Below are 16666 nucleotides of genomic sequence, written 5' to 3'. Positions count from 1 at the left end.
TTCAAGTTTTGAATAATTACCATCTACGTGCATATAACTCCCAAATACATAATCTCCTTGGGGTAGAATGAGTCCTCCGTCGAGATACCAATATATTCTGGGTGGAGGATTACCAGAAGCTGTACATCTAAGGGATAGGAAACCATTTACTCTGACAATTTGTTCACGGAAAGTATCCATTAACTCAGGTGAAACAGCTAAAATAAACTATGATGACGTAAACGTTTCGTTTCAAATTTTATATTTAATATGTTTTTATTTTAAGCCCGTACCACCGAGTAATAGGAGCACACTGGATTGAGCTGTCTCATCTGTTTCTGGATCTCTAGCTAAACACTGATAAATCCCTTTATCTTCTTTCATAACGTTGTGTATTGTCAAGTGATTTCCTTTTTGTGATATTTCGTGTCTACCGAAACCACGTATAGGTGATCCATCTTTGAGCCACGAAAACAGTGGCTGTATCGATGTACCTTGAGTGGTACAGTTGAAAATTGCAGTTGAACCGGAATCGACTACCTATAGAAAATATGAGACGTTTTTTGGCCGATTACAGTGATTTATATTAACTGATCAAAACTAACCTGCTTCAATGGGTATGTACTGACGGCAAATGGTAAAGTAGCCGATAATGAAATCTGACGTTTATCTTGACCTAGTTTGTTAGAAACTACGCATTCGTAAGTAATGGCAGACTCGCTCATCGGAACTCTGATGATATGTAGCAATGATTGATAGGGATGTACAGTCAGTGACTCCATAGATATTTCTTGTAAATTATCTTGAGTTTTACGAAACCATCTAGTAGGTATTGAGTCGAATTAGAGTTTGAACAATTGTGCAATGGTATGTAATGCGATTAATATACCTGTACGTCGGTGGCGGAAATCCTTCCGCTAAACATATCAAATCGGCTTCTTGATTGACTTTAACGTGAATATGTTCTGTATGGTGTTTAATAATTGGCGGCATGTCCTCAGTAGGTTGTTTGACAACGATTTTAGCCGATTGACTGACCAGCTGATCGCCCGTATACTTATTGACAACTTGACAGAAATATCTATCAAACGTATCTTCAGGTACTACGTCGTGAATTAGTAGAGTACCATCTAATGAGATTACGTAACGTCCTCCTGGATGTATTGGTGTTGATTGGCCAACTTCCATCCTGGAATCTTCCATTTTGAACCAGGTTTTTACCAAATGTTCACTAGTTAACTCTGGTAATTGACATTTAAATTCAGCTACGTTTCCTTGGAGAGCAAACGCATTTTGGACGGATAGCTCATATGATTTTGACATCACTATTAAAGTTTAAAATATTGTTTAGATTAAAAAAAAAAAAAAAACAATAATACTGTTAGATATTATGTTTATTTTTATATTACATTTATAACGTATTCTCATAAAATGTCATAAAACGTGTTGATAATCAGAAAAATGTGCTATGTTTACTTTAAAAATAAAATTATATCCTACCACACTCTTCCCCAGGATTTATATTTAGGTTGTTGCTTGTTCATAATAACACGCTAACTTCGGTCTACGGCGTTTAATTAATTATTCTTTACATAATTGTATGAATAATAATAAATTAAAAATATATAAATCAAATGTAATTACACGGAACAAACAAGTTTCCTTACGTAGCGGAACGGCACAATAAAATACGAAAAAAAAATAATAATAGCCTAAAACCTAGTCCTCGTTGGAAATAGGTACATTAGATATTTAGATCATGGACATGTCATTTGAAATAAGAATTCAAAAATGATTTTTTGTGTTTGTCTTTAGCGTTATATTCAATTTATATGTTTATCTTGGTATACCAACAAATAACAAATATAATAAAAACAATTTTGAAATTTAAAATAGATTCCCAGTCAAAATGCATTATTTATTTATAATTTAATTTAAGATAATTAATATAACTCCTTAGTCCCTCCAACACCACAAGCTCAGCTTATTTTTTATAATAATTTAATAATTTGTATGAATTGTGTACATAATAATATTTTAAATTTATTTAAAAAAATATTTAACATTAAATAATTTATCTTTTATTAGACAATCGATATGCCTTATTAACGCGTTGTTTTTCTGAAATCGATTAACTATACTGAAAGTTTTAGTTTAGCTTCAGTTTTATACTCAAAGTTCTTACTAAAAAAAATTTTAAAAATGCGTTGTTTTTGAATTATACGTAGGTATAGGTACGTTTATTTTGCATTGCAGAATACAACTAAAAACACAAACCCATCGTTAAAACTCGTGCGATCGAAATTGCACACGTCATCTAGACAATAGTATTTTAGTTGAAATAATATTACACACTGCACTAGGAATATGTGAATGTAAGTGGACGTTGAATTAACTTTTCCCACGGTTGGTGGTGGTGAAGGAGAGCCGAGGGGGAAACAATCGAAATAAACGACACGGCTCACTGGTTAGGTATACACGTTCGTATTGTAAGTGGGCGGCGGCGGCGGCGGCTTGGGGCGCGGAAACGAAAATTAAATATTTACGCAGATCCGTACCGGCTTTAATCCTGGACTCCCGCGAGACGATCCTCCCCACTGGGTTTTCCAGGGCACACTTGTAAGTCGCCGCGTGTATTTCTGGCATGTACGACTGTTCGGGGAACGGCGGAAAGTACAAGTTGCCGTTTGGCCGCATTTCCCTGGAAATAAAATATGCGGGCACGTAATGAAAAGAAATATCGTTATAATAATAAATAATAGTGCGAAGAAATACATGAAAAAGGTAAGAGAGAATAAAAAAAGTACGAACAAAATTGTTGCACAACCGAAGCGTGAAAAGTAATTTACGCCTCGGGTGTGAGTGAATACCTTAACATTATACACAACGACTGAGTGCAGTCATCAAGCATAATAGACCCAACAAGTCGTATGTATATAAGCAAATCATGTAATTATAATATATATCATGCAGTGCCTACACACAGTGCGATTACGTTGTTTAGAGTGTTTTTTTTATTTCGCATTATACATATATAGGTAGGTATATACAACCCCCGCCGCGTGAATTCTTTTTGGCTAAACAAATTATTCACATCTCGTTTTATAACTATTTCATATTAAAATCGCGATGCGTCGTGTAATTAAAACTCGAACACGGTTTGTGGTTTTTATTTTTATTTTTTAAATTGTTTTTTTTTTTTCTACCGAAGCAACAATAATAATTATTATTTAAAAATGGGTTCAGTCCGTTTTTCCGAACGAGATGTTTAGGTTCGGAGGAATCGTCTATTGTTTATTGTATAAACGTTCGCAATTAGGGACATGGGTCATAAAACGTTTCCCGACGACATCGCGGTCGTGAGTAATAATATCGTGTATAATATAATAATAAAAATAATGAAACGTATTTATATATATCACACAAGAGTGTATTTTTTCTATTTCTCCCTCGTTATCCACACTCGGTCAGATACACGACGTATACTGTTCAGTAATAAAAAAAAATAAAGCTACCAGGAATTACTGTAATAATTATTGGCGACATATGGTCATTGACGCTGCCATTTAACGTCTACCACGTGTTATAGTATATATTTTATATTATTTAGCGTTCTTTACCAACAATATAATATTTATATTTCATTTATACCCATAACTTCAGCAATGTAACAGACTTGCATTATACGCGTGCACTTAAAACTTTTAACAGCTCAACATTAAATAACTGTTCGACGAGCAATGAAAATATATCAACTCATTCGATTCAATGTCGTCGTGATATTATTGATATTCTATTGCTGTTCACAAAGTAAATAAGTAAACACACTATATGCCTAATATTCTACATACACGGCAAACAAATTGTGTATTATTGAATTCGGAATTTTTAATTTTTAATTTTTTTTTTTTTTTAATGTGATCTAAATGTAATATGATTGAGTAAATACTAAATACTAATTTTGTCATACGAAAAAAAACACGGTTATACCTAAACATGGTACAGTGGTACCAAACACTTAATTATATTGTATATATATGGTGTAAAATTATAAAAATAGGGAAATGATTTGTGACAGACACACTGCAGAGGGTATGATTGGATGTTTTTTCATTTATCTTCGACCCTTTCGACGCATGCCAAACTGTTTTAACAATATTATGCATTTGAAAGCAATTATTATAAATCATTGAATTTAAAAACGATTATGAGTATTATGGTTCGGAGATATTTTTTTATTTAAAACATGGCTATTAACAGCGTGCATTTGGAATAGGTAAATACCTGCTAATATAATGGTGTTGTTCTTTAATCAATAACGAGCAATTTTTAAATGTTAATTGAACACGCGTGAGTATACGTGACTTTGACAACATAAATTAAATAAAAAAAATTTTAATATTTTTGTTTTGTTTAAAAGATTCTCATAGAAAATTCGAGCGGTCTTCTTTTATAAAGTCTCTCTTAATCAATAATTAACGCGTGATTACCAAATGTTTTCAAAAATATACTTTTGTAATTGGTGATTGATGATGTCTTAAATGCAATGTTTAATGGGTTCATAAACTAAGTTCAAGATCTTCCACTAAATTTTAACGTAGTATTTTTTTGTATTTCATAACATCTAAATTTGAATGTTTTATTAAAACTTAAGATGTTTGTACGTTTTTAGTGTAAATATAGTATGAACCTGACTTATACCAGCTATGTTGCATAATACACAAAATTAACTATATAAACATTAATTTTCAAGTATTAATTATTAATTCAATGATGAAATAATTGTTATGTTTTGATAACTGCAAATAAAAATAAAATCAGCGTACACAATTAGAGGGTATGCTGGTGATTTTTAACTATAATTACATTACTGTTGTGCTTTCTTAAAATATAATAAATTTTATCAAAATAAATAATATAAAAAAATTAATGCTATATATTATACAGACATAGATACAATAGTGTTGGGTGGAATATCGAATTGAATATTTTTAAAGGCATTTTCAATAGATAAATAAGATTTCCAACAATTGTTGTAGACTTTAAAGACAAATAGTATTATGCAATGTACCTATTATAGGTACATTAAAAAAAACTAGCAGTGGTTCTATATCATATAATTCTTTAATTTTGTTGGCGGTTTTATTAAAAATGATAGGGTTAATAAAAAAATTTTAATTTATTTTTGATAGAATATAGTAGGTACACAATGATATCCTTCAACGTGTTTTGTTATGGTTATCATGAATTAGCTGATAAAAAGATGCAGTGAACTTTTTCGAGGGATATATGTTTTTATTAAAATATAAAAATAAGTATTCAATCTGTTCAATCAGGTAGGTTAAGATCTTTTGAAGCGCAACTGAAAACTGTTGAGATTTTTTTATCAACCTAAAAATAAACGCTTTTTCCTGCAAAACAAAACGATAGAATAATTGAAAAAATAACGTATTTTTGTTACTCAAACATAAATCATAATCTCACGTACAATTACTTATAGTGAACGCAAGTAGATACCATGCTAATTGGTCTTAGTCCCATAAAAAACTCGTTACGATGTTTTTACTGAATTTATTAGACGACAAAACGGCGTACTCATATACATTTTGAATAAACAAATGTCGAATTATGTAATTTTGACATGTTTCATTCAACCATTTTTTGAAACATATATTATCCAGTAAGTAGGTACATCTGAATTGTACGTTAGCTATTACTGTTGGCACACGCTGATTTTTGTGCACATACACATATTATAAGACAGTGGTCTCAAACATACGGACTGCGGGTCACAGGTGGCCCGTGTACCCTTCCTATATGGCCCGCAATAAAAATAAATGTTGAAAAAAAATTGTTAAAATTGTTATTTTTTTTTTACGCATCATCAATACATAAAATATTATTTAACGTTCATGTTTTATTTTTACTTGTTCAGAAATCCCATTACGCCCAATAAAATATTTGAAATCAAATCTTATCTACAAAGATAAATATAATTTTTAATTCAGTGTAATAGTGGATAACAGCTTGACTGTGACCTTTTTTGTTTTGTTCGTACGAGTAACTATAGTTGCTATTCTAGTTGAATTTTAAATTTAAGTTTATACGCGTAATTTGTTCGTTTTAATGTCTCATATCAAACCGATAAAACGTACAATTTACAAAGAAAGACGGACTTTTCAAGAAAAATGGGGCTATGCATACTTTTTTACTAAATCTAATTCTCTTTTTTGAAAAAAATATATGGCCCGTAGGTAATTTGAGTTTAAGATCCATGTTATAAGACATAAAATATTATGACGTGGGAGTAAAATCAATTAAAATTAAATTATTTTCAAACAAATATGTTTAATAATGTGCTGCAACATAGTAGACATCATAATTATTATAATATGTCGAATGCAACTACTATATCGCAATGTAGAGTTGGACATTGAATTCAATTATACCTTTCCGGGGGGTGTACGTAATCGGTTTGAAGTGTGTGCGGTGTTCGAACGGACGATTATCTGGTGGTGTGTAAATATTGAATGTGGTTAAGGATGAGACGCCATCTTTCTACGGTCGCGATGGTGGTGTAACGAATAAGGTGTGTATTGCCATTCAATACGAGCACCATATAATGTCGGAAATACACGCACCATAAAGATATGGGGTGTTCAAAGTGGAAGGATTTTTATATGTTCGTATAATACAATATACAACACAAAGTGAAATAAGTAATAAAGGAAAAATCGTGAATAGAGTTTTAATGAAAAACTCTCGCGTATATAACCGTAAAATATAGTCAAAACTCAAAAGCCCCCGGAAACGTCCAAAAAACACAACGGAATAAATTGATACGGTTATTACTTATTTTCTTGTACATTTAACATTTCAACGTCGAAACCCCTATGGGGTTTGGTGTATAGAAATACCAAAACACGTATTTTAAGTAAAACGGTAACATATATATATATATAATATGTAATTTTCTTTTACGACTGAATACATATCTGAGTATGGATTATTTATTACGTTTTTTCTAGATAATTGAATTTCAGTTTACCGCTCATATCAGAAAAGAAATCCAAAGGATTGGTTATTGGACTGAGAAACAATATAATTTTTGCCGTATTTTCTATAAAAATGAAATAATAAATGGAATATCAACATTTAATTCTAATAATTGTATAACATAACAACAGATTACTCTGGAGTTTTATTTTTATTGAAACAAAGTATAAAACACACATATCTTGTATATAAATATACGTTTAGATAATAATATTTGTCAATGCACACATAATGCTGTAATTTATGGTTGTGATGAAATTAACTTACATATTATAAAACGCTTACTAATTATTAAAAATGTTAAATATTGTTATTATCTTATCAATAATTTTGATGACCATGTATGTCAGGAACACTTTAGAATAAAAAGAAAAAACCATTATAATGAGTAGGTGCCACATTAAAATAATTTTTACGAGTCATTAATAAACACAGTAACTATACTACATACACTTAGAAAATCATAAATAATCAAGAAGTTCAAAATTTATGAAGTCATTGTAAATGTTATAAAAATATTATTAATTCACTTCTAAAATTAATTTACTATGTATACGTATTGTGCCTATTTTTATTAGCTATTGAATTGCTTTTATTGTAGATGGCTTAATATGAAACTACACATATATTTTTATTCATTTAGTGTTTTAATTTTGTTTATGAATAACAGTGTTAACGATTATTATTTGGATGTTTAAATTTCATTAAAACTACTTCCCCAATTTGAAATTTTGATATCACTGAACAAGTGACCAAAACAAAATGAACAACTATGAGATTAATTAATGTGGTTTTTCGTATATAATTATGGATTTTATAGCAAATCTTTAACTAGAAAAATACTATGAATATATAATTATGGCTTCAAATTTGTTATGATAGTGCAATATAAAAATAAACATCACTAAGATTTTGAATAACGTTTAATGAAATATAGATTGTAGAAGAATACTACGAAATTCATAAAAAAAACAAACATAATATACCAATATAAAACAGTTATTGTGTTTATAAATGTCTAACTAAAAGATGCACAAGTAGGTGGTTGATTGTATTTCCTTTATTTAAGTATAAACCAAACTTGGGCGTCCATAGGTAAAATTTTAAGGAGGGTTAAAATAAAAAAAATATCAAATGTAAGATAGTAAAGAATTAATGTTATTTTCACATATGAATGCAAATATGCATGTTATATTTGTATTGTCATAGGTTAGGTTAGGTCTATCAGGTCTACCTTAGGCCCTATTAGCCCCCTCCTCAATGGGCTCCCATGAACCTAAATACAGGACACTATTTACTTTAAAGATTATGAACCAATTAACATAATGACAATGAATTTATAATATATTATATTGAATTAATTTAAGTTACTATTGATTCATCAGACATTGAAAAATCGGAGAAACAACAAAATATAATAAATTTACTTAAAATTAGATCTTGTAGTATAATTCAATTACAATAACACGATTTTTTTTATGGTTTTATGTATTTTCAGAAATTATAATAAAAGTCTGTTTTAAAAATTATTAAATTTTTTCTAAAAACCCTTAATGTATCTTATACTTTATATTTCAATAAAAAAAAAAATTGTGGTATAATACATTCATCATTCATCAGGGTGTACATCTTTTTAACAAGATGAGGTCAGCGAGGTTCATTACATCAGCTGTGAGCCTAATAATATACCTAGGTTTGGGAGTCACTCACTATTATTTAGGTAAAGGGATGCAGAAGTTGTGCCAAGTTGAGCGTACCGCGGCAGACGAATGTAGTTGTTTGTCCTTTGGACATGAACTCTCTATGAGCAAATTAATAAACAGCATAAAACGGTACAATAATCACGGTAACCAATTGAAATGCAATTTAAAAACATATCACGTACTTGAGAGGCAGAAACACGAATACCCGGATCACGGTCACAACATGTACCTATTTTGCATAACTATATCGCCGTGTTACTATTAAAACCCCCAAAAATTATGGAATAAAATACATACACCATAGATTATACTCGATTCCGAGGCAAAAAAAAATATGTAATTGCAGTGATACCAACACTTCGGTGTTTAAAAAAAAACGAAAAGTCGAGTCTAATTAATTATTGTAGAGTATCGAAAAACATTATAATAAATATTACGGTCTTTTTTAAATGTATTAATAACATTATGTACCTGAGGCTTGGTATGTCAGTTACCACACGATCGTTGTGAAGTAGCCAGGTAACATTTGGCTGTGGATTTCCTTGTCCCTGGCAGCTAATCAACGTACCAGTTGTGTTGGAAAAGTATATTAGGCTCGGTGGTTCTACTATAAAGTTGGGTGGTTCCATAGGACTGGTTTGCCATATTCCAAATACGATATCTGAAACAAAGCATATTTTGTACGATTTAATATAGTTTTAAATACGAAAGAATTTTATCATATTTTTTAACAGAAACCAAACGTATATCAAGTAAAATGTAATAGATTAACTGAATCATTTAAAAACTTAGGAAAATATTAGAAAACTGGCATTTTGGATAATATCAGAATGATAATTAGTGTTTATTGCCAATAAAAGTCAACATATTTTGTTAATTAATGATATAAAATTGTGTATATAATTTTAAGAGTCGACGGAAAGGAGAAAAATAATTAAATTCAAAATAAAAGTGCTTCATAGTAATAATGTATTGTATTTTGATGAATATTCATAATAACAGTAGTACAGTCTAAAAATTCTATTTTTGATAATATTTCATATTTTATTTAAAAAAAAAAGTTTTTCTATAAAATAATATGCATTAATAAAGTTTTGGGTTTTTATTTTTATTTTATTGGTAATTGATATTATTGATACTATATTTATATATTATATATTATAAAATAAGGTAAAAATAAAACAAAATATTATAAATTTGTATTAATTGAAACAGCATATTATAACCATAATAATATTTTAACCAATAACAGTAATATAATATCTATCTTTATTGCACGGAATCAAAAAAAAATTAATTGATTTTTTCTTAAAAATTTATGGTGAATAATAACTTTGTACATGATACAATTTTTTAATTAAATTTATGTATTTTGAACAAACACGGAAAACAAACAAATTATAAATTCATACTTATTATATGCTTTGTTAAAATAAATTAAAAATAATGTCGTGCAGATATTTTAAACGTAATACATACTAAATATTATGAACATTTGGTATTCAAATGTATTAATGATAAAGATTGGTTTTTTTTTTAACCCAAAATATACATATATAATAGTTATATATTTTAATGGTTTAATTAATCTAACATGTATCAATCTTACAATACAATTGAAACGAAATTCAATTTTATAAGATATAAATAGAAACATAATAGTTTTTTTAGTTACCATCATCATGTTCTGAAAGATTCATAAGCAATACTAAGAAAACAGTTGTAGTCTTATTGTGTGCTATATAATTATTTAGCTGTGCTTAATAAAGTATGCAAAAATATTCAAACAAATGTTCGTAATAATTATAATAAAAATTGAAAACTATTCTTTATTTACGGTTTCTTGTTAAAACTTTAAAATGCATTTGTCCAGATGCTGCGATCATAAATTTATATTTAAATTTTAGTCATCTGATTTAATTTTGAACAACTGGGCACATAGATTAAGTATATTGTTAAATCAAAATATTATTATCATTTTGATGTATAATGGAAATTCGCCATATTTAAATATAATTTAATCATTATTATAAAAATTCACTTTTTCTGTATCAACATAAAATACAAATGTCAGCATTTTAAGTTATTTAAAAAAAATATTGTAGATTATTAATATCATTTTCATATGTGATATGTATGCGTACTCAATATATATATAATATACCACTATACCATTTGATTGTTACCTAGGTATATTAAATATATATTTTCTTTCAGTTAAGTGAATATATATATAAACATAATATTACATTTTTTTTTTTAAATGAAATGTATGTTTCTTAGTCATTGTGGTTTTTAAAATTGATACCATTTAAAATATATATATATATAATTTGCTTATTGTTAATATTATACAAACACTAAATAAAGTTTAATTAATTTGTCAATCGAATTTTTTTTTTATATCGTCTCGATTGGAGTAAGAATGTGAGCCCTTAAGAGGACATCCTCCAAACAAATAGATAGTTATAAGTATCTATATATTGTAATCTGTAGCCCGCTGATAGGAACTCAAACAACAAGAATGGAGTTTGAGACATGTCACACACGCGCGCCCGCTGGATCATGTTAATTTTGTCTTATCCTTTTGCGCATTGTGCGCACCAGTTCATTTGTGTGAAATCTCATCAGTATTCACGTCGAAGAAGTATATAGTAGTGTGTAGATGGTGATTGATAGCGGACGAGTGGATGACGGAAATGCAAAGGGTAGTACGTATACAGTGCATGTTGTGTACCATTGTGGAATGGGTGGGGAGGGGGGTCGCAGGAGAACACTGCGCAATCGGAATTTCCTTTGCCAACATTGTTAGCTCTACTCTCGTCGTTAATAGGGTTCGAAAAATGAGAAGAATAATAATCTTGTCATTCCCGCCTCGTTCGGCGACCCTGTTGTTTTGTCGTTCATCGCTGTTGTTTTTTTTTTCTCGTAATGAGAAAAGACAAAATGATCCCGAGCTCTCTAGTCGTTTGGCCTAGTCCTTTTATTTATTATAGAAAATAAAAAAGGGAAAATTTGTTTTTAAAATACTACCTCACGCGTATCATACTCTTGGAACGCGTATTTGGTGTACTCGCAGATTCTTCGAAAGGTTTTTTGTTTTCCCCCTTTAGCGCATATATATATTTTAATAATTAAAACGACAACAAAAGTGGAATCTTTTTGTTCGATCTCACTGTACTCAAAGGCACACAAACACACTATCCATTATACTATTTTGATCTAAAAATATGTTGATTAACTCGAAATGATACAAACTGTAATCAGTATAAAAATGTGTACAATTCTAATTTTGTATTAATTTGTTCCATTCAGTATTATTACTTGTGTCATTTTCGGTTTTCAACAAAACGGTGCAATTAATTATTCGTACATAATAAAAATATTATATTATAATTTATAAAAAAATAAAAATATACATATACATATAGGTACCTAATATACCTAATTAAAATTTAAAAATAATACTACCATTTATATTTTAGTTATATGGCTATTAAGTAAAGACCTAATTATTATCAAGTGAATATTGCTTAACTTTAGTGAATAAAATAATGATCAATAGTAATTTTATGGGAAATTGGAGTTGTACACATGATTTCATTAAATTGTTGGTTTGGATAATAATATTATATTAGCACCTAAATTAAATTACATTGAATTATATATAAGTGACTGACGAGAAGATTATTATTATTATTTAAAATATATGCATTATTTTATGGTTGTATGATAATAATTGGGAGATGAGCATGCCTACACCATATAGTATTATAATATAGTAATATAAAGAATATTATTTTAAAAATTGGCAGGTTATCATATTTTTTTTTTTTTTTTTTTTTATTGATAAAAGTACATCGACAACTAGGCCATTAGTAAAAGACATTTTTTTTTGTTACATTTTCAGTATTTTAAGTATATATTTTTTTTGTAAACGTTCAATGCAATGTTATTAAATATTCAAATTATACCAACCAGAGTTTTTTTATACTATGATGATAATACTATCATCATGTATCTATTAATTTATCAAAACTAGTTTATCAAACATATTCTTGAGTGCATATTATTACTCAATATGCATATGTTTATTAAGTTTTCACAAACACCAAGTCTGGTAATTATATTTGATCGATTATTTTAAAATAGGAAAAAATAAATAAATCTAGGTGTTTAAAATTTATTTTGATAGAGATTTTGACGTTTTATCAAAACATTGTTAAGATTAAGTTTTCAAGATATGCCTGCTGCTTGCATATTTTATTCAACATATTATTTTGTATTTTATCATATTTTATTTTCGAAAATTCTAAAAAATTTTTATATACAATCTGTGTTTAAACTTCAATTTAAGAAGGAGAGTTATGAAACTTTTTGAGCTTATTTTAACAAAAAAGTGTGGTCACAAAAAACAAACTACATAATATTATTACAAAATAAAATAAAAAGACCTTTGCTATGCTCCATAAGTCATGAAAAAAAATTCATACTATGTTTACATTTTACAGAGTGATTCATCCTGTAACTATGAGTTAACCATATACTAAAGCGTAATTAAAACATTCATTTTACGCATTTGATCAACTGCTAACAACTGTGAACAGTATTTTTAATGTTTATTAAAAAATAATTTTGCCACTTAGAAATATGGTTATTTGTAAAATGTTTAATAAATACGATAAGAAATTCATTTTACGGTAATCAATGTACATAAGTGTTAAATTTAAATATATCACAAAAATTTTAAAAAAAGGTCACAATATTATGAATCATATTAATTTATACAGTATAAGACTGTCTACAAAATTTAATAATGTAAATAATTTAGAGTTAAACTCATTGTTACCAATGGCCATAGTTGCCAAGGCCTAATTCAAAAAAAAAATTGTATAACTACTATTATAATTTTCTTTCAAAAAATGCTTTAAATAATTTCTATTTGTTTTTAATGTTGAATATTAAATAAACTATAAGTAAAATAAGCTTAAAAATAATCGCATTCAGTTTATTTCGTGTTTTATAAAATTCAATAAACTCCGCCATTAATTAATAAGTTGATCAATATTCAATTAAAATATATGCATCATCTGTTTTCATAATTTATTAAGACACAAATTAAGTGTTGAATTTAATTTTTTTGCAAGACACATAATAACGACTGTCAATGAATGATATAAAAATTAAATTAAAATATTTAAACAGATTATAAATTCGTTTAGGTTTCCTTTTAATGGAAATGCTTAATAACTAAAATTAAAATTAGAAATACTCCCTCACTAATTTAGCCGATTGACGTTTTAATTGTTTTAATTTCTAAACTGAAGTATAATTACACTACACTATGACTACTGCACAGGAGTAGGATGTTTATTATGACACAATGAACAAACATTAAATTGTGCGTTATTGTTGTAAGTTAAACATTTTAATTGAAATAATTTCATGAATAATCAGTGAAAAAACAAACCATGTGTACTCTTGCATAATGTTTACAACAAATAATTATTATAGGTACCTATCATGTAGTAATTGTTTGATAAAATACTTGTCGATAAAATAATAATATTGAACATCGCAGAGAAAAAAGGTGACGAAATAATCTTCGCGTATGAATCGTAGTAAATATAATATTGAAACGATAATGAAGTGCTCGTTGAGTGGGACGCCGTGCAACGCCATCATCATGGATTCGAACACGGGCTATGACGATAGAATAGAACAGGAATTATTTTGTTCGGTCACTGATCTCTCTCAAATCGTGATTTGATTTCAAAACCCCATTGAAATTGTTATTGTGAGTAGGTATACTAATAATACGTCGGTTGTATCTATTACACTGCTGTGGAATTTTCTCTCTCTCTCTCTCTCTCTCTCTCTCTCTATATATATATATATATATATATATATATATATACATAAATATATGAGTGTGTGTGTCTTTCTTAAGAGTCTCTATGGTCGATCGTAAAAACAATAATTATAAAAAATAAAATAACGATATTTCAAAAAACAAGCGAAACGCGAATACCCGATTGTACCTCATTCAATGACGACGACTCATCCGCGGAGGGACAGCAACTAGGAAAGAGAAATTAAAAAAAAAAACAAACGGTGTTTCCGAGCCACCGTGTTTAATAAAATTAATAATTCTTCGCCACTACCGCCAACGCTTCTCCTCTTATTCCTCCTACTCCCGAACACAACGCTGGCGTTGAGAGATAGTTTGTTTTCATTATAAATTTATGACTGATATTTGTTTTGCTCTCACAACGCCTTTTTATTATTATTTTCCATCTCATCACCTAACTAATTATAGTAGCTACATACAAAATATGATAAAACAAAACAGTGGGCGACCCATGTGAATCCACAATAGCGTAGGTATCTATTTCTCCTATTCAATAAGTGTAACACACAATTTATGAAAGATTCTTTAGCACTATTTTTTTTTTACTTGTCCCGACTGTTTTTTTTTATTAAAATAAATAATACGAGTAGTATTTTTCTGTTTAAAATCATAGTATCACATATTTTTTTAGTCAGCTGTATATATTACGCATTATCACTGCAAATGTGTTCAGTTGCAGGACAGTGACTTCAATATTTTACCGAAAAATTGACTAATTATGTAACATAATAACTTCTGACTAGGGTAAGTTAGATTTGAATGCAATGATAGGTATCATTGTATACGAAAAACGATTCTGAACGGAGATGATTTGTCTGCAGTATAGGATGTATTCTATTTAAATATTGTGATATATTCTATTTTGAAACAAATATTTTATTTTTCAATTAGGACGCATTTTGCATAAGGCATGGTACATCAATTTTTCCAAAAACATTGCATGTAGCTAATAGTTATCATAATTCATAATACCTTATATTATCATATACCTATACATATACCTGATTTCATAAAAATTTAAAACTCAAACACCCAAAACATTTTTCCTAGAATGACGCTTCGAGTTTTCTCTATAGCTACTTGAAGTAAAACTTATGGAAAACTTAGTGTTGTATTTTTAATCCTTAGTTATGAACACAAACATTTTTATGATTTTTCAACTTCAAAATAATTTGCAAATATTCATGGTTTTGACGAATTTTTGTCAATATTTGAACTTCAAATGCTAATAAAAAAAAAAAATTGTGCCTATGTATTCTTATAATAATAATCGAAAATTTCAGTGGTCTATAAATATCTCAAAAAAGTCAAAACATTTTGAAAATTAAACTGTATATAGATAACACTAACATAAACATTTGGTGAAAATTTCAAGTATTTAGAGTGATTAGTTTTTGAATTACAACCATATAAAAAAATCTGTCAAAAACTGGTTTTGCGTAAAAATTCCCGTTTTCTGTCATTTTTTTTTTTTGTTTTCCTCGATTTTTTTGAAAACTGTCGGAAAATGTTAACTTTTGACCTCTATAATGCATCAAGGATATTCACTTTTACATCAGAAACCACCCCCAAAGTTTGAAATTGAAGCATTATTTCAACTAGTTATGCTGTACACAGACACAAAAAAAAAAACACACACACACATTGTAAAATCAATACATTCATCACTTCGTTCAGAATCTAAGAAACATAAGTACAATTCATAGACGTTTGTTATCAGATTAACCGTAACTCGGTATAATATTTTAATCCATAGTTTATACTATTACGATATAATGAATATTTGACACATTTTGTAGTACAAACAGTAATCTTTTTTGTATTATATTATTTTTTGCTTCATCATTGTAATCACTCGAATATCGGTGTGTGACTCGCAGTAACCTCGTCTCGTACAGGCCACCATCTTAGTGAAGTAGCGATAATGTTATGAAAATGTAATAAAAAGGTGTGTAATATGACGCGATACCAAATAGAATATTATTAAGATTGTATGGAACGTGTAAAGACGGAATGA

The 16666-nt window shown here is 28.4% G+C and overlaps 1 protein-coding gene across 4 annotated transcripts in view; it reads right to left on the bottom strand.

Annotated features, from left to right (window-relative positions):
* LOC107165166 (cell adhesion molecule Dscam1-like) overlaps nt 1–16666 on the bottom strand; it is a 70420-nt gene that overhangs the window by 16315 nt on the left and 37439 nt on the right. For 3 of the 4 annotated variants that reach the window (XM_089221119.1, XM_089221121.1, XM_089221120.1), the window contains 6 exons: nt 9210–9399; nt 2538–2680; nt 869–1304; nt 585–801; nt 273–519; nt 21–197 (listed from right to left, as the gene is read on the bottom strand). In XM_089221119.1, the coding sequence (XP_089077245.1) occupies nt 21–197; nt 273–519; nt 585–801; nt 869–1304; nt 2538–2680; nt 9210–9399 (1410 nt within the window). Of the gene's footprint in view, nt 1–20; nt 198–272; nt 520–584; nt 802–868; nt 1305–2537; nt 2681–9209; nt 9400–16666 lie in introns of those variants that run through there. The other variant, XM_089221122.1, reaches the window with a different exon arrangement.

This window comes from Diuraphis noxia, unplaced genomic scaffold (genome assembly GCF_037042655.1).
Source record: "Diuraphis noxia isolate RWA-SAM2 unplaced genomic scaffold, SU_Dnox_SAM2 contig0002, whole genome shotgun sequence".
NCBI lineage: Eukaryota > Metazoa > Arthropoda > Insecta > Hemiptera > Aphididae > Diuraphis > Diuraphis noxia.
This window is presented reverse-complemented; position numbering and strand designations above follow the sequence as displayed.